At 40.5% G+C, this 22,020-nt stretch overlaps 1 protein-coding gene across 11 annotated transcripts in view; it reads right to left on the bottom strand.

Annotated features, from left to right (window-relative positions):
• Nucleotides 1-22,020, bottom strand: part of MAP4K4 (mitogen-activated protein kinase kinase kinase kinase 4) — a 192,715-nt gene that overhangs the window by 60,407 nt on the left and 110,288 nt on the right. For all 11 annotated transcript variants that reach the window (XM_077296640.1, XM_077296641.1, XM_077296644.1 and 8 more), the window contains exons 4-9: nt 9,933-10,058; nt 8,661-8,771; nt 5,573-5,663; nt 4,049-4,179; nt 3,197-3,251; nt 3,028-3,106 (exon numbers count right to left, since the gene is read on the bottom strand). In XM_077296640.1, coding sequence (XP_077152755.1) covers nt 3,028-3,106; nt 3,197-3,251; nt 4,049-4,179; nt 5,573-5,663; nt 8,661-8,771; nt 9,933-10,058 — 593 coding nt within the window. The remainder of the gene's footprint in view (nt 1-3,027; nt 3,107-3,196; nt 3,252-4,048; nt 4,180-5,572; nt 5,664-8,660; nt 8,772-9,932; nt 10,059-22,020) is intronic.

Raw genomic sequence — 22,020 nt, 5'->3', positions numbered from 1 at the left:
AATAAAAGAAAATTATCACACCTTAATGACCAAAATACACAAACCTGTCATCATATAACATTTCAGTGAATTGGTTTCAAAGCTACACGATGTTCAACTGGAGAGAAAAAAACATTAGCGCGCCTAAATACCGACAGAATCCACCGATGTTATGTCTCTAATGCTTGTTAATGAGGTATATTATATCGCTGATTACTTCTATTATATCAAAATGGCATTTATCTGCGTACTAATTCGCTGGACAATGCACATCAGCAATCAAAAACAATAGAAAAATGACAACCAGTTTGCCATAGGACAAGCTGTTCAATGTGAACCTTATGCCACCATATAGTTTATCAATGTGTTTCTGCAGAAGATAATGTGTTTCTTATGTTATTTCTATGATTTTTTAATTTCCGCAGGTTGCTATAGCAGTGACTTCTATGCCCGCTCTAGTCAGTAAAGCCGAGCGTGTGTACGTTATGGCGACTAGTTTACATCTATAGTAAAAAGTAAGCCGAAGGCTCTTTTAACTTTCGTCAATGCGGGCCCAGTTTTTTTTGCGATCCTTTAAAAAAAAAAAAAAAAAACACCTTTCCCACCGTGCCCAATTCTTTGTTTTGCATTGTTCTTTTTTCTCCCTTTCTTCCAAAAGTCATATACCTTTTTTTACTTTTCAATCTATATAGCATATAGGTTGTACCTTTGAATGACACCATCCATTTTACCACACAATGTACAGGAAAATAGTTAACAAAAAAAAATTCCAAGTGTGGTGCAAGCACAAAAATAAAAAAAAACCTTCAACACAATTTTGACATGGTTTTTTGGATTCTTCTATGGTGGCGTTTATTGGGAGGTAAACGTGATCTGGAAAGATGATTCCCCAGGTTAATTGGATTATGGAAATATCAAATTTGTCAGTTTTTTTTTTATTATTACTATTTTAGTGTTAATGATGTGGAAACATGTAAATAAAAAACTTAAACTTTTAGAGTTTTCTGTTGATAGAAGTGTGTGAGGGCATACTATTTTTTTTGCTGGTCAAGCAGACATTTTTAATTGATTCCATCTTGGTATAGTTATGATGTTTTGTAGTGATGAGCAAATATACTCCGTTACTTGAGATTTCCCGAGCACTCTCGGGTGACCTCCGAGTATTTTTTAGTGCTCGGAGATTTAGTTTTCATCGCTGCAGCTGAATGATTTACATCTGTTAGCCAGCATAAGTACATGTGGGGGTTGCCTGGTTGCTAGGGAATCCCCACATGTAATCAAGCTAGCTAACAGATGTAAATCATTCAGCTGAGGTGAGGAAAACACTAAAAGCACTAAGCACTAAAAAATACTCGGAGGACCCCCGAGTGTGCTCGGGAAATCTCGAGTAATGAGTATAATCGCTCATCACTAATGTTTTGATCACTTCTGATTAATTGTCTTGCACCATTCCAATAAATTATATATTATGCACATGTGCTGCTGTGTTCTTTTTTATATTTATGATGCAGTTTAGCAGCGTGCACGTGTTCACATTAGGAGTGCTGATTGTTTTTTGTTTTTTCTCTCTCTCTATCTATCTATATATATATATATATATATATATATATATACACACACATACATACATACATACATACACACACACACACATACATGTTAACGTAAATAAAATGTTAAAATGTTAATATGCTACTCTTTACCCTCCAAACAAAAAAAAACTACACACAATTTTGGCATTTTTTTTCTGTTTACAGTGTTTTAGTTTAGTATTGCTGTATAATAAAGTAAATAACAGACTGATTTGAAATCCATTGCTTTTCAACATCAACAGTGCACCATGATGGCAGACACTGGAATCTTTATCAGATCCCCACTACCATAGCAACACATCGGCTGCCTGCAATTGTGTCACTTGGGGAAAATGGGGTGTTGGGCCCTTGGAACACCCTCCCATCTAACCACCTCTGAGCTGGTGCGCTGTAAATGTGGCAGTCACATGTTGACAGCAGCATTTAACAGGTTAAATGTTTTGTAATGGCGATACGACTTCTAGCTGCCTTGCTGCTTCAACCAAAAACAAAAGTAATCTTCCTCATGTGTAGCGTAACAGTTCTGCTTATTGAAAAAGGACTGTTATCTGGAACTTGACAGATTAGAGCTGCCCGATCCACAGGCTACATGTATCAGGCACAGGCTATACGATTTCAGCAAGGTATGTCTGATTCTGAAACACTGCAGCGTTATAGAGAGACATACAGTACTTTAAGAGCCACCAGCAGGGTGAGACCTGTCCCTGCGGGAAAGTGGGCAGGGAGAAAATGCCAGGGACCCACCTTTTCGACTAGACTCCCACGTGACTTGGTCACCTGTGGTTTTTAAAGTATTTGTTTCTGAAACATCTCGGAGCGATTGAGGTCAGGTTCTGATACAGGATACCGGTGGATTGGGCAGTACGTATCAGTTGTCAGATTCCCTTTAACAAACTATTTTTTAGTATTTTTCATTGTTTTGTATTTGTTGATTTTTCTTGCACCAAATTCTTGATAAAGATGCATGTGGATTTTGGCACAAAATAAAAATGGACCTTGTTTTCTTCACCTTTCTCCTGTGCCTATTTAGACAAAAACGTGCATTTTGCACAAAAACGTCACCTCTTGCGGGGAAAAAAAAAGTACACAACATACATAAAAGTCACTCATGGAGGGAGTGTGGGTACTAAAGTACATTTGTGCCAAAAATTATTATAAAAATGTTCCATGATGAATTTGTCGAAAACATGAAAAACAAAAAACCCTCCATATTGTCAAACATAAAAAAAAAACAAGCGGACACAAAGCAGACTTAATTCTCACAACATGTGCCGTACAAGGCTCAAATTAAATGATGAATTTGGCACAAAACAAAAGCATGCTAAAACAATGCTAAATTTAAAGAAAAAAGGCACATGTGCAACAATGATTCAGGTATGTAGTAACGCAAGTTCCTTGCACATTTTTCACATTAGTAGGGAAGATCATCCAGCATGGGAGGTCATCAGAAACTCACCATTTCTTTGATTTTAGCCGTGGAGGAGGATTTCTTGGGATAAGGAACAGCGCTCTCATTGGGTGCATATCACAGAGGGCTTTGAAAAAAGTAAATAACTCCGTCATTTGGACTGCACAAAACAATTTGTATGGAATCCTTTATCATAAACCCCATCATTATAACTTACGGGGTGCCCCTTCTGCCATCTCAATAGCTGTGATACCACAAGACCAAAGGTCACTCTGTAATATTAAAAAACATCACAAGTATCACAAAACTTTTAATTGAAAATTTTAAAAAGCATTTTTTTTTATTATTCACATAAATCAATTTATGTGATTGGATCCTTTCACATTTTATGTTGGACTAGATAACCTACACAATTGTAAGTTAACGAAGCACATCTTAAAAGGGAATCAGATAGCGGATTCATGCTGCCCGAACCAAAGGCAGAATTAGTGTATTATTGTAGGTTTCAGAAAAAAACATACTTTTAAATGGCAGCCGTGGATGAGGCGGCTAGTCACAGAGGTATGTTCATGCAGACTTCTACCAGCCCAACTCACAGGGATTGGCAGGTCTCTCCAGAGGTGCGCGTTTAGGGAGAGACCTGTAGCAGAGCACGATGGGGAGAAGCTGGCGGAGACATAACTCTGGCTAGTCAACTCATCTCCGGCTGCCATCAGTAAAGTATGTTTTCACTAAAATGCTGCAGTGTTTCACAGCAAAACATGCATGTGTGAAATAACAGAGCTGGTCTCCGATTCTTCCTGGCCGCAGTTCAGGCATCATGAATCAGCTGATCGTTCCCATTAAGCAGTACTTGTACAACTGTCTACAATGGTGCGGTCATATGCAACCTACAGACTATGTAACACTGCCCCTCATGTCTACTAAAAAGCATATGCCAACTACATATAATGGCTGTGGATAACGCGTACATCGAAAAAAACAAAAAAAAAAAACTAGAGATGATATCTAAACTCTGTAGTACAGTTTTTACATTGCCCTACTAAAAATCAAGTGTTCATCAACTTACTCTGTAATCATAGGTAGCATCTGGGTTTTCATCACAGGCTATAACTTCTGGGGCCATCCAATAAGGTGTACCAATAAATGTATTTCTCCGACCCACTGTCCTGTCCAACTGTGCGCTGACACCGAAATCCACTATAGGAGACAGGAGAACACATAGCAGGAGACCGGAGCACACACTGAGGTCCTGTAACATATCTAGTCAGCTGATCCACAAGCTGTAAAGTGTTGTGAACCCTCATTAGGAACTCATCAGATGAGATGTAATCAGTATCATTTTGCACCACTGCATTACCCAAAGGGAAAAAAAAATAGTGGAGAACAACAGGATGTCCCTAATGGCTCATTTACTTTGCTATATCTATTGCACATTAATTACAATGAGAAAAATATAGAAATCATTAGAAAGCGTTGAAATACTTTTTCTTACAATCCATATTCCCTTTATATAGTATATTTGGCAAGAGCTGGAAAAGTAATACTGCAGGTTAATAAGACTACAGGAATATGAACGGCATTCATTCTTCAACAAAGGCTTAAAATGACACGCAAGTGGGAAACGGGGGAAAGTACAGTGTCCGCCATCCAGCACACACAAGCTTTACATGTGGCTGGCAGAGGAGCAGCACAAGCTGTCCCAGGGCTCTAAACCTCTAGCACTAAAGAACCGTGGGCGCTCAGGATAGTTTACACTTCGTTCATTCACTCCTCTAAATATATGACAAGGCACAGTGGGGCCATGTGTCTGTCTGTAGGCTAGGTCTATTTATAATTACCACAAGTCCCAAGAATCTCTGTGGTATGCTATACAAATAGGAGTTCTTCTCATGTGGTCTCTCAATCATAAAAACAAAAACACGAAAATGGGGTCATTGCCCCAGACAGTGTTTAAGCCTATACTGCATATGGAAACTCCTCGCTCTAGTTGATGGATGTCCGATCTGAAGCGTTGGAACACTTAGGCAATGCTTTCCTATCAGGCCATAGTGAGCTAGCCCATCACTTAGGATCAGAATAAATCCAAAAGCTGCTTGAGGCATTGCTCTCAACAACTGAGAAATGACCAAATATCTTAATGAAAATAAATAAATTAGCATAGTATATCAAATACTTTAAAACATGCAACCTAGCATACATTTTTCTTTAAAGGGAAACTGTTGTAAGACAAAAAAAAAAAAAAAAAGACACTTCCCAAACCATAGGGCTAATCTGCAGGTAAATTCCATTCAAGACATATTTGGCTGTGTGACTGGATGTTTGGCTGACGGGAGATGAAGCGGCTTGCTTCCAGTCATCGGGGCGGAGGCAGCGACAGTGAGCAGTCAGAGCTTGGCACTAGGGAAGCTCTGCAGTCACAGCTACCGACTGCCTACAGGGCCACCTACCTACCTGGAAGAGGGCGGCTGCAGACACAAGAGGACTTTATTTTCTCTATGGAGCTATTGTTATATGTACGCTAAATATTTTCACGGGTTTTGCTTTATTATGGCTCAAACGTGTGCAGTGAATACCTGATGTAGGTACCTACCCAGCTTCACCTCTGCATTCTCCGTCAGCAGTACATTCTGGCCTTTGATATCCCTGTGAATCACGTGGTGAGCATGGAGATGAGCCAAGCCCTTAAAAAAAGAAAACACACGAAATAAAACAGAGTGAGTTTACAGTGAACTTGATGAAAAGATGCAGCACTACTTGTTGGGATATTAGAATACAAAATTTGGCTGAAATTGAGAGAAAAAAAAAGAAAAAAGAAGCAGACTCGACCTTTGTGTTTCACCCATGAAACATAATCCTAGCTTATATAATAGGGTGCAGTTGGCAATCAATGTGATTAACCACAAGATGGAAACCACTTTAAGAACACAAGGTTGAGACAAAGTAGTCAGCTTTACAGCTTATAGGCCCAGAGTTTAATGACTGAAGTCACAGGGAACCTGCCAGTAGGATTGCTGTTAATCACATTGATTGCCACATTTTGCTTTTCCAGAGCCTTTGAGCTACCAGTAACATTGAAGCCCCCTATATTTCCGTTAACAGATGAAGGACCTGAGTGGGGGCTTGTTTTTTTGTTGATTGAGTGGAATCTTTTATTGGGAACATTTTACATAACCTGTGGGATCACATTTATCCGCTGCTCTACGCTGAGCACTTACTTTGGGGTTTCCAGCTAAATCTCTGAATGATGTGATTCAGATGAAACCCCCGAGGGATCCATTCATTATAATGAGGCAGCAGAGTTACTCTAGTCTCCGTCTGGCCTCTGTTCAGAGGTGTCCTTTTCAGACGTGCACAAAACTGTGTGGCCAATGGCACTTTTATGCACGCCTAAAAAGACGGACACCCCCGGATCACAGGTAAGATGACGTCAACTGTGCCTCCATTTGCCTCATTATAGGGAATCTTCTGCCAGAGGTTCCGTCTCAATCACGTATTTCAGAGATTTACACAGAAACCCCAGTGTAAACACTCATTGCAGAGTTCAGGATAAATGTGAGCCTTACCGCGATCTTGGGGAGACAGAATGAAAAAAATCAACAGCAGATGAAGATTTGAGTTTATTTATTTTTTATGCCGTTCCTCATGCGATTTTATAGAAAAAATAATTATTTTTGCATTGCTTTATTCTGAGAGCTATAACTTTTTTATTTTCCTGCTGATGACGCTGTATGGCGGCTTGTTTTTTGTGCGGGACAAGATATTTTAAGCGGCACCATGTTTATTTATATCCATCTTTTTATTCATGTTTGATTGCAGCATTTAGGGGATTAAAGTGTCGGGAGTGGTGTGTGACACCCGGCAGCGATCACCCGCGCACAGCCCGGCAGTAATAATACATCCCTGGTCAGGTAGGCACAGGGACGTTTTATTCCAACATGTGTCAGAAAGGGTACTAAAAGGCACCAGAGATTACCATGGACCCATGTAGGTACAACAACTCATATATACATCAATTTTATCAGGAGGAAAACTGAGTAAATAATATACCAAAATTCAAAATCTAACAATAGTCTTTATTAAGTAACAAATTTTATGACATGTTCAATAGATGCATAGGTCACAAATTACAATTATGTGAATCACACCAAAGTGTTAAAAATATGACCCAAGGAGGAACATATCAGACCGAGATAAATCAGCATTTCAGAGGGTAATATTTAGTACTAAATGGCAGTATGTCCATGTGGACAAGGTATATCTCCAACTAAAACTGCAACAGTTGTATTCCCTACTACTTGTAAGGCGGCACTCATACCATATGTTGAAGATAACCTAACCATTCCCCCAAATGCATAAATTGTCAACGATATTTACCCATAGTAAGGTCCCCGGGCCGGCTCCTGACATGTGTCATATCCTGATAAAATTGATGTGTCAGAAAGGGGTTAAAGGGGTTGTCCGGTCAAAACCAATAAGTCTGTGCGACTGCAAACTTTTGAATCCCCCCCAATGCACACACTGTGTGGATTTGCCGGTTTCCAGGCGAGGGATCAGAGTGTATGTACGAGTTATACATACCCCCAACCAGTGGCCGTGGCCTCCATACAATCCATACAAGTGTATGGAGAGCGAGGCTGTGCCCACTGGCAGGGGTATGTATAACTCATATATACCCTCCTGTCCCAGGTCTGAAAACGGCGAGTCCCCACACTGCGTGTGCTGGGGTGAGTCACAAGTCTGCAGTCACATATCTGTTTTGACTAACAACCACTTTAAAGAGTAACCGTCCTGTTAATTTTTATTTCATAAATCAATAGTGCACATGAAAATAAGCAACTTAATATTTCTTGTCAGAGATATTTGCCTATTTCGCATCCTGGATTTATCTTTCACTTCCAATACAGAAAATAAAAAATCTGTACCCAGAAGGATTTTCCCATTGCTGAGATAGGAGAGGACCTTTTAAAATCCTATAGAGGGAGCAGCTAAAGGCAGGCAGACATTTTGCTGCAAATTCTCCAGAAACAACAGTCACAGTTCTCCATATAATGTTACGAGCACCAACTGTCATCTATCTCTGTAATGGGAAAGTCTGTATTTACTGAAGACACATTTTAGGTGTGAACCAAGATTTTTAAGACTGAAAGATCAGTCCACGAGGAGAATGAAGTGGCTTTATGTAATAAGAAAAAGTATAACGTTTCTTATTTTCACGTTTAATATATAATATTTTTAGGGGTTTTTTTTTTATTTTTTTTATTTACCCATGGCATATGTTTGAAATAGAACATTATGTTATTTGTTTAGAGAGGTCAAAACATTCACAACAACATAGAAGACTACTGAGCAAAATAAAAAAACAAAGATACTATTTAAAAAAATACCTAGATTAATGTGCGTAATATTTGCTATAGAAATTAATAAAAAGGGATGATTCCCAGCCAACAGCTAGTCTTTGCAAATGCTGCCATGTGTTTGTACATAGCATACTAAAGATCATTTACCCTCAGGCTGTGTACTTTTACAAGTTTTACATGAATGTAATAAGTGTCATTTATGCTGATAAATGGATCTAGAATACTCCCCTTTAGAAGTAGCAGAGCTTTTAACCAGATGATTAATATTTCAGAGGTGGAAAAAAAAAGTTGCAAGAACATAAAAGAGCACTTTTTCCTCACCCTCAGGATTTCACGAGAGATATAAGCAATCCAATCTTCTTTCAAACTGTTCCCCTTCGTATTCTTCACCAGGTCAGTGATTGAGCCAGCGCCACAGAACTCCATTACAAGCTGAGAAACCAAAAGCATTCGTTCAGTACAGTAGTAAAGCTATAAAACCGTGGAAGATCCACCACTGGATCCAGAACAAGAGCCACAAGGTATTTCCAGAATGGTAGTAACATCTAGGACAATACAGTGGTCATATCACTGCTGTTATGATGATCATCTATGAGAGTTGTAATGTAATAAAATAAAATAAAAATCGCCATGGCTGCCAATCCAAATTTTGGAATACCAGTTTCTATTAAATTAGGTTTATTTTTCAATAAATGTGAAAAGATTAATATTACTGGTGTTACGCTCCCGAAGGGCACCTAATTCAATAAAAGGTATGGGCTTTCATACAAGGATAGAACATGAAAAGTCAGTCTTAATGGATAAAGTTTTCCAGCAGACTGATCTCACTAAAATCTGCCTAACCAGAAAAGTACAAAAACTGATAAATTGCATTTATTTCACTGACTGTCAAAATCATTCCAACATTCAATACTTGTTCACAACCACTTTAGATAGTGAAATCAGGGTTGAATGATTTATATACAGTAAAAGTTCTGGCAATTAAAGAGGTGGTCTGGGACCTTAATATCAATGGCCTATGCTTGAGATAGGTCATCAATATGTGATCTGTGGGGGTACAATACCCTGCACCCCCACCGATCAGCTGTTCCCAGTGGGGGCGAGCTATGAACCTGCACATCTCCATCAATGTAATAGTGGGTATGGCCGGGTACTGCACAACAGGGGCCAAGTGTGCCGTACCCAGCTTTGGCCACTATTCCACTGACAGAGCTGTGCGGGTCCATAACTCACCCCCACCGGTCAGACAGTCGTGACCTTTCTTAAAGATAGGCCATCAATATAAAGGTCTCAGACAATGAACAATAAAAGTTTCAGACCCCCCCTTTGAACCACCCATGTAGACATTAGTGCGGCACCTAAGTATCATGTGACTAGGAGCACAAAATTATCAGTGTACAAAGGAATTGCCACATGTAAAACACAAGACAACTAGTAGTGTATAGTTCTGCAAGCTACAAGGCACAAAATGGTACACATTATAGCAGTAAGTAAAGACATTCTGAGGCAGATATTGGTCAGATCAAATAGAAATTTATAAAAATTCTGTACATATAAAAGTCCATCAATAAATGGTATTAATATTCAGCTTACCCATAGCTGATCATCATGCCCAGGAGGGCTCTTCTTGATAAAAGCACCATAATAAGTGGCAATGTTTCTGTGATGGGAATATTTCTTCAGCATATTGATTTCCAGTTTGATTTCTTCTTCTTCATCCTGTTTGAAAAAGAGAATGCATTAAATAAAATCATGACATCACAAAATAAAAATAAAAAATCTACGGGTTATTGGGGGAAAATTATGAATTTACTTTTTAACGTCAGTTCTGTTTGCGGCAGTTTCTCCAAATTTATCAGTCTTGTATGTAGTTTGACAAATTTGGCACATGTTACGATACAAGCGAGTCTTTAACGTAACCCCTTCGGAAGCGAGTTTGCAATTTACGATGAGACTAACAAGTTACCATTCATAAAAATCTGGCTTGCACTTTTTAAACAGATAAGTTTACACCCACAATTCTTTGTGCAAAAACACTCTGCTACAAAATGCAAGACTTGTTTTTATACAAGAAAAAAAATGCCATAGAATCTCTGAAATACAGTGGGTACAGAAAGTATTCAGACCCCTTTAAACTATTCACTGTGTTTCATTGCAGCCATTTGGTAAATTCAAAAATGTTGATTGTTTTTCACATTAATGTACACTCTGCACCCATCTTGACTGAAAAAAATCAAAAATGTAGACATTTTTGCAAATCTATTAAAAAAGAAAAACTGAAATATAACATGGTCATAAGTACTCAGTCCCTTTGCTCAGACACTCATATTTAAGTCACATGCTATCCATTTCCTTGTGATCCTCCTTGAGATGGTTCTACTCACTTCATTGGAGTCCAGCTGTGTTTAATTAAACTGATAGGACTTGATGTAGAAAAGGCACACACCTGTCTATATAAGACCTCACAGCTCACAGTGCATGTCAGACCAAATGAGAATCACGAGGTCAAAGGAACTGGCCAAGGAGCTCAGAGACAGAATTGTGGCACAGATCTGGCCAAGGTTACAACAGAATTTATGCAGTACGCAAGGTTCCTAAGAGCACATTGGCCTCCATGATCCTTAAATGGCAGAAGTTTGGGACCACCAGAAGTCTTCCCAGACCTGACCGTCCAGCCAAACTGAGCGATCGTGGGAGAAGAGCCTTGGTGAAAGGTAAAGAAGAACCCCAAGATCACTGTGGCTGAGCTCTAGAGATGCAGTAGAGAGATGGGAGAAAGCTCCACAAAGTCAAGTATCACTGCAGCCCTCCACCAGTCGGGCCTTTATGGCGAGTGGCCCAAAGGAAGCCTCTCCTCAGTGCAAGACATATGAAAGCCCGCATAGAGTTTGCTAAAAACACACATGAAGGACTCCCAGACTGTGAGAAATAAGATTCCGTGGTCTCAAAGACGAAGATAGAAATTTTTGGTGATAATTCTAAGGGGTATACGTGGAGAAAGCCAGGTACTGCTCATCACCTGCCCAATACAATCCCAACAGTGAAACATGGTGGTGGCAGCATCATGCTTATGGGGGTGTTTTTCAGCTGTAGGGACCCTGGGAAGACCTGAAAATGGCTGTCCACCAACGTTCACCATCCATCCTGACGGAACTGGAGAGGATCTGCAAGGAAGAATGGCAGAGGATCCCCAAATCCAGGTGTGAAAAACTTGCATCATTCCCAAGACTCATGGCTGTACTAGCTCAAAAGGGTGCTTCTACTCAATACTGAGCAAAGGGTCTGAATACCTATGACCATATGATATTTCAGTTTTTCTTTTTTAATAAATTTGCAAAACTGTCTACATTTCTGTTTTTTTCAGTCAAGATGGGGTGCAGAGTGTACATTAATGAGAAAAAAAATGAACTTTTTTGAAATTATCAAACTGCTGCAATAAAACCGAGTGAAAAACTAAAAGGGGTCTGAATACTTTCCGTACCCACTGTACTTTCAAAGGAAATCCTTGTGGAGATCCGGTTTCATTTAGGAGCCAGACGATTGACCTTGCAGTGGAAAGCACAAGGCACCAGTAACCAGGAATATAGGTAACTTAGCAAGCTTTGCGATTAGTCACAAACCACCTCAAAAGGCCAAGATAAAAAACCTACCATAATTGAAGGGAGTCTGTCACCTCCCGATATTGAAACCGAACTAATTAACCAATTATGTAGAGGACGTAGTCCCTATAAAATCAGATTAGCAGCATACTTTTCACTGTTACAATTAGTTTGAAAACGCTTTATACAACATATGCAAATGAGGGGACTTTGGTACACACTTGGCATGACCGCTCTCAATTTGCTTACTGAGTGGTTCCTGACAGCGCTCACTTGGCCGTAGTGAGCGCTGCCTGAGCCCTAACCCACAAAGTAGGGAATGGGGGGCCCATTCATCATGGCCTCCTGTCATGGCACAGCCGCATTTACAGAGAAGTTTAGTGAGCGGCTTCAGAGGGGAGAAGAGATCAGCTTTGTGCTTCTCCTGTTATCAGTGCAGACATACTCTGATGTACTGAAGACAGGGGGAGAACATAACCAATCTCTCCTCCCCCAGGCACACAACAGATCCCTCCTCCCCCTAGGCGCACATAACAGACCCCTCCTCCCCCTAGGCGCACATAACAGACCCCTCCTCCCCCTAGGCGCACATAACAGATCCCTCCTCCCCCTGGGAGCACATAACAGATCCCTCCTCGCCTAGGCGCACATAACCGATCCCTCCTCCCCCTAGGCGCACATAACCGATCCCTCCTCCCCCTAGGCGCACATAACTGATCTCTCCACCAAAGCGGCTGCGATGGACCAGCAAGAGACTGAAAAACACAAGTAGTAAACTTTTTAATTAATTAATCTGGTTTTCTAGTCTCAGAACTTTGACTCTTAAATCTGAAAATTGTCACCCACAGGATTAGAACATTTAATGAAGAAATTTACAAGTATATTATTCAGATTAAAACAAGAGTCTGGCAGGGACAGAAAGCCTGGTTACTTGGGTGAACTGATCCCACCTGATTGTAAGGGGAGACAGGAAGGCTGGTGTCACAGGAAGGATTACAAACACCATATGCTCATATTTTTCAAAGTCTAAATGCTCCTGAAATATGACACTCTTGTCAAATCCTCCCTTCGTTGTTGCCTCCTCTCTGCACTTGGCAAGGTTTCAAAAGGTAATCTGGTGTAAGGGATAAACGATATATTTCCCCACAGTTTAATAAAAAAAACAAATTAAATAAATAAATACGGTAAGTTCTGAATGAGATTTGTAGACTAATTATATTTTTACTACTATACATGTTATGGTGAAAAGTATGCAAACATCTGACCATTACACCCATATAGCTTATGGGACACCCTAATCTAAAGCCATGGATGTGAATAAAAAGCTGGGCCTTCTTTCACGGCTATATACATCCTCCACACTTTGCATCAGACTTTCCACAAGATTTGGGAGTGCATATGTGACAAGTCAATGCTCTGAAAATGAGGTCTCTACATACAGGCTATGTGCACACGTCAGGATTTCTTGCAGAAAATTCCTGAGAAAAACCTGAAATTTTCTGCAAGAAATCTGCATGCGTTTTTGCCGCGGTTTTGCCGCGTTTTTTTCCGGACATTTCCCAATGCATTTTATAGTGGGAAATCCGCAAAAAAAACCCGCAAAATTAATGAACATGCTGCGTTTTTTACCACGATGCGTTTTTTTTGTGGAAAAAAACGCATCATGTGCACAAAAATAGCGGAATTCATTCTAAATGATGGGATGCATATTGTATGCTGTTTTTTTGCGGTTTTATAGCGTTTTTATCGGGAAAAAACGCGAAAAAAACACAAAAAATCAGCAGTGTGTACACACAGCCTAAAGAGGAACTGCTATCAGGTCAAAAGTGGCCACCCTATGCTCTTATTTTATTTACACTGCTTCCTTAATTATTCCGCTTTTATTTTTTTGTTACATCAACTATATGATAAATATAGGCCTTTTTTTATTTAGCGTTAATTTTTATGCTCTTTCCCAAAGGTGAGCAGCTCACAGGATAATAATGAAGAGCAGCCTAAAGACATGCCGCCAGAGAATCCTGCACGTTCTTGTAGTGTCCAAACGGTGGTTGGGCTTCATAAGAAAACGGGATTTTCACAATATACTGTCATGCCATAGTATTGAAGTATATGGCATAAGCAATCAAACAATTATAGGTTCAAGTCCCCTCAGGGGAATATAGAATATATAATGTATAATATATATTTTTATATATATATTTTTTTTTTTATGTAAAATTAAAAATCACCCCCTCCCCTCCATTAAAAACACAAACGGTATATGCAGTGTTGCTGTGTATGTAAATGTCTGATCTAGCATAACTTTAAAGTAATGAACCCGATAAGTAACCCATAAAAAAAAGCCAGAAGACTTCTATTGTTTTGGCCTCTCCAACAATGCTAAAAAACACAATGGAGATATCAAGGCGTTGTATCTGTTGTCAATAAAAAAAAAAAAAGTCAACTTGCCAAGCAAAAAAACAAGCTCTTAGATAACTACGAAAATGAAAATGTTACAGGTCTTAGAATAGAATATTTCATTGCACTCTGAATTTTCTTTCGCATTTTTTAGTACATTGCATAGGAAAATGGATGGTGTCAGTCAACATTACAGCTCATCCACCAAAAAACAAGTCTTCATATGGCTATGCTGACAGGAAAAAAAAAAAATATGGCTTTTGGAAGAAGGGAAGAAAAAAAAAAAAAAAAAGAGCAAAAACAAAAAATCCCGATGTTGGGTAGGGGTTAAAGGAAATCTAATCAGACCTGTTCGCAACAAACTGCTCAAGCCAGGTTACTGGACTAGGAATATACTGATATAATCATATGTATAGTCACAGGCATGCCCCCAAAATTTGTTGGGAAAGGGTATAAACCGCACATGTCAATCACCCACAAATCACTCCTCGGCCCCTCTTGGGCCCACCTAATGAACCTTCCCACGTCTGCTGCTCTGTCTCAATGATGACAATAGTGAATGAACTACTTAGGTGCGGCTTCAGCATGTGCTATGCTAGTTGGATTGCAGTATGAGTGTGAGTTAAGGGTATGTGCACACGTTGCGGATTCTCTGCGGATCCGCAGCGTTTTTTGCAGTGCAGAAACGCTGCAGATCCGCAATTGATTTACAGTACAATGTAAATCAATGAGAAAAAAAAATGCTGTGCACACTTTGCGGAAAATCCGCTGCGGAAACGCTGCGGTTTAAAAGAAGTAGCATGTCACTTCTTTTTTGTGAATCTGCAGCGTTTTTGTACTCATTCCATTATAGAAAACCGCAGGGGTAAAAAACGCAGCAAATCCACAAGAAAACCGCAGCAAAAACACACAAAAAAAACGCTGCGGAATCGCACAAAAAACGCAGGTGCGTTTTCTGCCAGGAGAGACAGAATCCGCACCAGAAATTCCTAAGCCTAATCCGCAACGTGTGCACATAGCCTAAAAAAAAAAATGCATTCTTACAAAGTTTTTGAAACCCTATCGAATATTGGATGTTTACTGTAGTTTCCATATGAAAAGGGTCCGACAGTGTTTAAAGTCTTCAGTCCTTAGGGTATGTGTCCACGTTCAGGATTGCATCAGGATTTGGTCAGGATTTTACGCAGGTTAAATCCTGACCAAATCTGCACCTGAGGTCACTGGCAGGTCACCTGCGTTGTTTCAGCACTGTAAGCACATGCTGCATTCTTAAAAGACGTGCCGCATGTCCGTTTCCACGGGTCTGCCACATGCGCCTTTTACTGCATAGTGGAGACGGGATTTCATGAAATCCCCTCCACTATGCTGTAACATCTGGACGCTGCGTGTTTGATGCTGCGGCTCTACGCAGCGTCAAACACACAGCGTTTCCTGAACGTGGAAACATACCCGAAGGCTTCGTTTTAGGAAACTTCTTTCCTGAGCTCTTGTTTACAGCAGCCACAAAGTTGAAAGCATACAACTGTCTTTGCATACTGTACCATTATCATTAAAGGGATTACCCAACAGTATAACCATATTTTTTTCTTTTTACAGTATGGATTAAAACTAATAAAATTATATATATATATATATATATATATATATATATATATATATATATATATATATAAAATTTCCATTTAACTTCCATTTTATCAATTTCATGAAGCTCCCAACAAGCACTTCTAGTGAAAGTCACTTTCGGAGACAGTTTTGGACCCGAATGGGCCCGAATGGGGGCTTTTGACCTCTATTCGCTTGAGGGGTCTATGGTTGCATGGCTGGGCTAGCGTTGCCACCATTTCTATTTCACTTACAGCTGACCGAGGCAGATCCAGTAGATCAGAAGATTTACATATTAATTTGGAACAAAGGTAGTCATCATATGAAATTAAAAGTTACTGTGCTCTTCACTAGAACTCGCACTAATGTTACAAATGGAACAAATGGAAATTACAGGACTGCTCACCTGATTTTACACATCTGATGGTAATGAGTATGACTAAGGGTATGTGCAGTCGATCAGGAATTGGCAGCGCTTTGGACGCAGCACATGTCCAAAGCGCTGCCATCTATTGAATGCAGGTGAATCTGCATGTGTTCAGTAAACCATGTGGATTAACAACGTCCAATACATTGTATGGGTGAAATTTCTTTTACGGAGACTTGAGTCTCCGCAAGAGAAATTGACATGCTGCAGTCTGGAGAGACACGCCGCATGTCCATCTCCGCGGGTGAGACTGGGAGTCTGTGTACACAAATATCGGGCATGGGATTTCTTGTAACAGCTGGATGCTGTGGGTTGAACTTTGCACAAGTACACAGCGTCCAACCCACAGCGTTTACTGATTGTGTGCACAAGCCTAACACAATAATGAGTGAAGCCCATGAAGTCACATCTACTGTTACCTGACACACAAAGCTTAAGATAGAAACAAAATGAACATATACCCTTGGAGCTGGTGGTATGGCATTTACACTATGGACAGCGGTGGCTCAGTGGTTAGCACCATAGCCTTGCAACATTGGGGTGCTGGGTTCCAATCCTACCAAGGAAAGGAGTCAATCAAGGAAATCTGAAGAACAACATGTAATATAACTACACTAGGTCCACCAGAGTTACTTTTCCTTGGCACTGGTGGGATGGCTATGACGATTGGGTTTTTTTAAGCATGTTTATATGCAATGTTGCTTTTTGCTTACTTACAGCAGGGTGTATGTTCATTTTGTTTCTATCTTAGGTTTTATCTGTAGTGTGGCCAATGTGAACATGCTCCTATACATTGCATGCATAACAATTTCAACTCCAGTCATTTCTTTCAGTTTTGAGACCTGCCAGGAAGATTGGCAGGTATCGTGCATCTATCCTATTCATATAAGGACACATGCACGATATCTGTCACTAGTGTATTCATTCTGGCAGGTATCAGAAGATGTGAGCGGAACCTAGATAACCACCTGAATTGTAACATGTGATTTTCCTTGCAGTTTCGTTTCACTTTTCTCTGCTGACTTAATTTGCTAAATTGTGGCTTAAAATAAATAGCCATCGCATCATTCCACGGTAGCAGCACTATAAGCATTTTCTAGAAACTGACATTTAGCTTAGTATAAGTGCAGTAATGACCCGATAAAATAGATCTCATTGGCAATTTGTGTATAGCCTATGTTCTGGCTATCTGTAATGTACATCAGGACTCCATGCATTGACCCCTTAGGTTTGCTTGTGTCGATGCACAGAAGCCAAATCTAAGCAAAACTGAAGCATTACTCAGGACAGATTAATTTCGGGCTATCCCTTTCCCTCACCTATGGCAAGTTCTCTTTGGACTTTTGTAAATATAGCTAGTGTCACGGGTTTACCATGACAGAGAAGAGCCAGAAGACCGCAGCGTCAGATTTCTCCTACTCCTTCACTGGACACGACCATAAATACCATTGTGTAGAATTCCGTTTTATTAAATATTAAAACTGTGTACATGGAGCAGTGCAGGGGTTAATCCACTCAGTTGAGAGTTCCTCAAAGCTGCACTGTTAGCCACTCAGCCACTCCCATCTCCTATATAAATCATTGCACTAATTGTCAGAGCTAGCTTATGCTGCATTGCTGGAGTTTGTTATTGGAGAAGGCATTTGATGTATTATCTGTTACTGTTGCTAGGTTTTGAGTGTGACAATTCCCTTTCTTCTTCTTTGGTTTAACAACATCTTCCTCTATTCCCTGATGTTTACCTCTGTTGTTTATGACTGTATATTTGTATGATTGGTATATTTCTTTATCCCTGATCGTATTACCTTGTTAGTCTGGTTGGTATATTACGGTACACTACTACTCCCCTCTTCCCTGTGTGGGGGAAGGGTACAGACTGAGGGCAGATTCAGGAGCTAAGGCAATGTATGTGGCCCCGGCATCTTCTCCATCAGAAGTAATCCGGGGAACAGGGCGAGCTTGGGTGTGCCTAGCGTTAGGACAGTGAAGGAGCCCCTGATCCTGGGACATCCGACAAGAGTCGTGACAGCTAAGCATCCAAATAAGAGAGCAGACAGTCATTTTGCCATAGACATGTATTTTCAGGCATGTCAATTTAATAGGGAAACAGACTGCTGTCAGACTCTTCAATCCAGATCAACCCAGATACAAGGAGTAACGCTACTCCTAGTGGAGAGTGAAATACCAAGCCTGGTATGTCATTTAAGCCTTGCAATGCTCCTCTGAAGAGGAAGTTTGCATACTTAATTTCCCAGAGAGGAAGAGCACTGGAACTCTAGTGCCACCTATTGGAAGTAGCAATCCTAAAAGTCAATATTGACCCTTTAACAAGCCTTGCCACATGACTTAGCATAAAAGCCAAACCAGAAGAGACAATCTGTATATTTAATTCCCCAAAGAAGCATTGCAAATCTTAAGTCTCTTCACAATGGCATGCAACGCTTGACATGTCACTCTCCAAAAAGAAAAATGTTACCCCTTGGATCCTGGTCAGACACCTCGCACTTAGTCAAACCAGATCTCACAGTTTGCACTAATGAGGGGAGGCACCCTGAAACCCCGTGTCTGTAAACTGAGTTTCTGGTTTGGCTTTTATCCCAAGTCATATGTAAGGCTCAATATCAACTTTTAGGATTGCTACTTCCAATCAGTGGCACTAGAGTTCTAGTCCTCTTCCCCTCAGAAGAGGCAATTTGCATACTCTTCAACCAGACGTGCCCAATCCTTCATTCTTCTGATAGGTAACCCACTGATAGGAGGCCTTTTCAGACTTAAATGGCTGAGGGAGACATATTGACAACAGTAGCTGCATTCATGGATCATAGTGGTGCACAAATAGCTAAAAAGCAGGCATCACTAATGCCTAATTTAAAAAAAGGCCAATTGTTAAATATCACAAAAAAAAAAAACATTTGTGAGATCCATAACAGACCTTGTGCCATATGGCACAGTAAATCCACGGTCACCTGGGAGCCCGTTTTAATCCTGCACTCCAGGAGCTGCTCAGGAGAGCTGCCTCTTGGAGAATACACCCCGTCCCAGGTGTGAGCAGATTACTATGAGGATTTGACCTACTGACTACATCAATGCTGTGCATTTAGATTATAGCAGTCTGGCTGAGGTCATGCTGGGATAAAAAGAAGCAGACACACAACAGAGCCTCAGTTAATGTCTTTCCTGGCTACAAGAGCCAGACCAAAATTATTTGCTGCTTCAGTGTAGGAGTTGGCAGGCTTCAGCCAACTACTGTTAATCATTTTTTTCTCTTCCTTCAATCCATACTGCAGTACTGTGTAACCTAAACAAGCCTGGGAGAGCAGGAATGACACAGAAATGCTTAAGTGGCAGAATTTCAGAGTGATAAAGCTACAGTACCTCCCACATCAGCAGCATTAATCTCCCATGCTCGATAATGAAGTCAGAGGTCACAACTCAGAACTTGCTAACTGTAGTTGTAAGAGGGTTCTCCACCCTCAAAACAACTTTGGTCACAAGAGCAAATTATCAGTTTTCACTGCCATTAAGATGTGCAGTGTTGTGACGGACATGTAACAAATTTGAGAAATGCAGTACGAGTAAGGCTACATACCCACGACCACCAATAGTACCTTATTGAACTCAGCGCATTTTCTTATTCCAAAGCGCAGCCTTCAAATTACGGCTCGTTTGCTCAACATTCTAATGGTCAAAATATGCAGAAACTTACATGCGGCTCGTACACATGTGAGCTCCACAATGACACAGAGGACTTCAACAAACCCCATGCTATCATAGTATCCTATATCGCTTTTGATGGGGCTTCAGCGGCCTCTGCTGATGCGACGGGGCAGGACTGTCGTCATTCTGACTGACAGCTAGCTTCCCCAGTTAGGCAGCAAGGATCTGGCTGTCAATCAAAATGATGTCAGAAGTCTCGCCCCATCAACAGAGTGGACTGGAAAAGAAGCCTCCTGTCTGTAGATGGGAGGTCAGCATAGCCTTCTGAATCCTCGGCAGGAGCAGTCTGTGATGGGAAAGAATGGCGGCGTTCACAACTAGCTGGTAAGTTGCAATTACCTGCCTATTAGTGCTTAGGCTTCTTTTTCCTGGCCGTTTTTGCGGCCCCAATAGATCGGCCAGCAAAAATTCCATGGTGCGCCGTGTGCCGTATGGCCGTGAAAAAAGATCGAACCTGCTCGATCTTTTTCAGGGCGTACAGACACGGCGCCCATTGAAAGCCAATGGGTGCCACAAAAACAACGGAAACTGTTGTTGCGGTGCACCGTCACTTCCGGTTTTGTGGAATGCAGTTTTTTTTTTTCCAATACTTCTTCCACAGTATTGGAAAACTGAAAAACAGCAATCCGCAAGTTTTTTTGCAGTCAGTTATTGTGGCAGACCGCCTTTTTTGCAGCGATATGGCCTGCAAAAAAAGGCCCGCAATAACAGGCCGCAAAAAACACGGCAAGTCTAAAAGTAGCCTTAGATACATATTTTGTTTTTTGTAATATCCCGGATACCCTCTTTAAATACCGTGGTCAGACCTAATCACAGGCGGCGCTTCGCGGTTATTGCTAACAATCTTAACATCTCAGATTATGGTGAGGAAAAAAATAGGGCTGTGGAGTCGGAGTCGTGGAGTCGGAGTTAGTTTTGGTTGGAGTCGGAGTCGGTAGAAATGTACCGACTCCAGCTTTAAAAAAAATGTATTAATAGTTCATAATTGAATTTTCATATGAATTTTATAAATGTTACTCAAATATATATGTTCTATCAAACTATGAACAACAGTGATAAGCAGTTCTGCTGGAGATATAGACATTTCTTACTTCTTGTGTGTCACTGTTCTCCACTGCCCTTATCTAATCTTATACTATTTAACCTCATGCTGCCCCAACCCCCCTACTTACAATGTATGAAACTGAAAGTGAAAATGTGTTGCAAATTCTTAGTAGTAAAGCTCCTCCTCTAGACTAGATGTTTACTAGGTGTGCATCTTCCAAGCATCTCACAGCTGCTACTCAGAAGAGGAAGACTGTAAGAAGTATTATCCTTTCAACAAACTTTGCATCAGTTATCTGTGAGTACATGAGGAATAACAGTATTACTGACCACTATATCAGTTGTACGACCTGGCAATAATTTTGTACAATTGTTTTTAGGAAAAACAATTGTCATTTGGATTGTGAATGCAGAATTAAAAACCTGAGAATGTCAAAGAAGCGTCACATTAAATCAGCTGTATTTGAACATTTCACCATCACTCAAGATAGAAAACATTATGTCTGTCAGTGTATGACAAATGATCCAGACGAAAACAAATGCTGTGAAGCCAAGATCAGTGCATATTCAGGCAAAGATAAAAATGAACCTACCAGAGCTTCTAATCTAAAGAGACATTTAGGCCATGTGCACACGTTAAGTATTTTTCGCGTTTTTTTCGCTATAAAAACGCGAAAAAAACGCTTACATATGCCTCCCATTATTTTAAGTGTATTCCGCATTTTTTGTGCAAATGTAGCCTTTTTTCCCGCGAAAAAATCGCATCGCGGGAAAAAAAAGCAACATGTTCATTAAAATGCGGAATTGCAGGGGATTCCGCACACCTAGGGGTCCATTGATCTGCTTACTTCCCGCATGGGGCTGTGCCCACGATGCGGGAAGTAAGCAGATT

The sequence above is a fragment of the Ranitomeya variabilis genome, chromosome 3 (genome assembly GCF_051348905.1).
Source record: "Ranitomeya variabilis isolate aRanVar5 chromosome 3, aRanVar5.hap1, whole genome shotgun sequence".
In the NCBI taxonomy this organism is placed as follows: domain Eukaryota; kingdom Metazoa; phylum Chordata; class Amphibia; order Anura; family Dendrobatidae; genus Ranitomeya; species Ranitomeya variabilis.
This window is presented reverse-complemented; position numbering and strand designations above follow the sequence as displayed.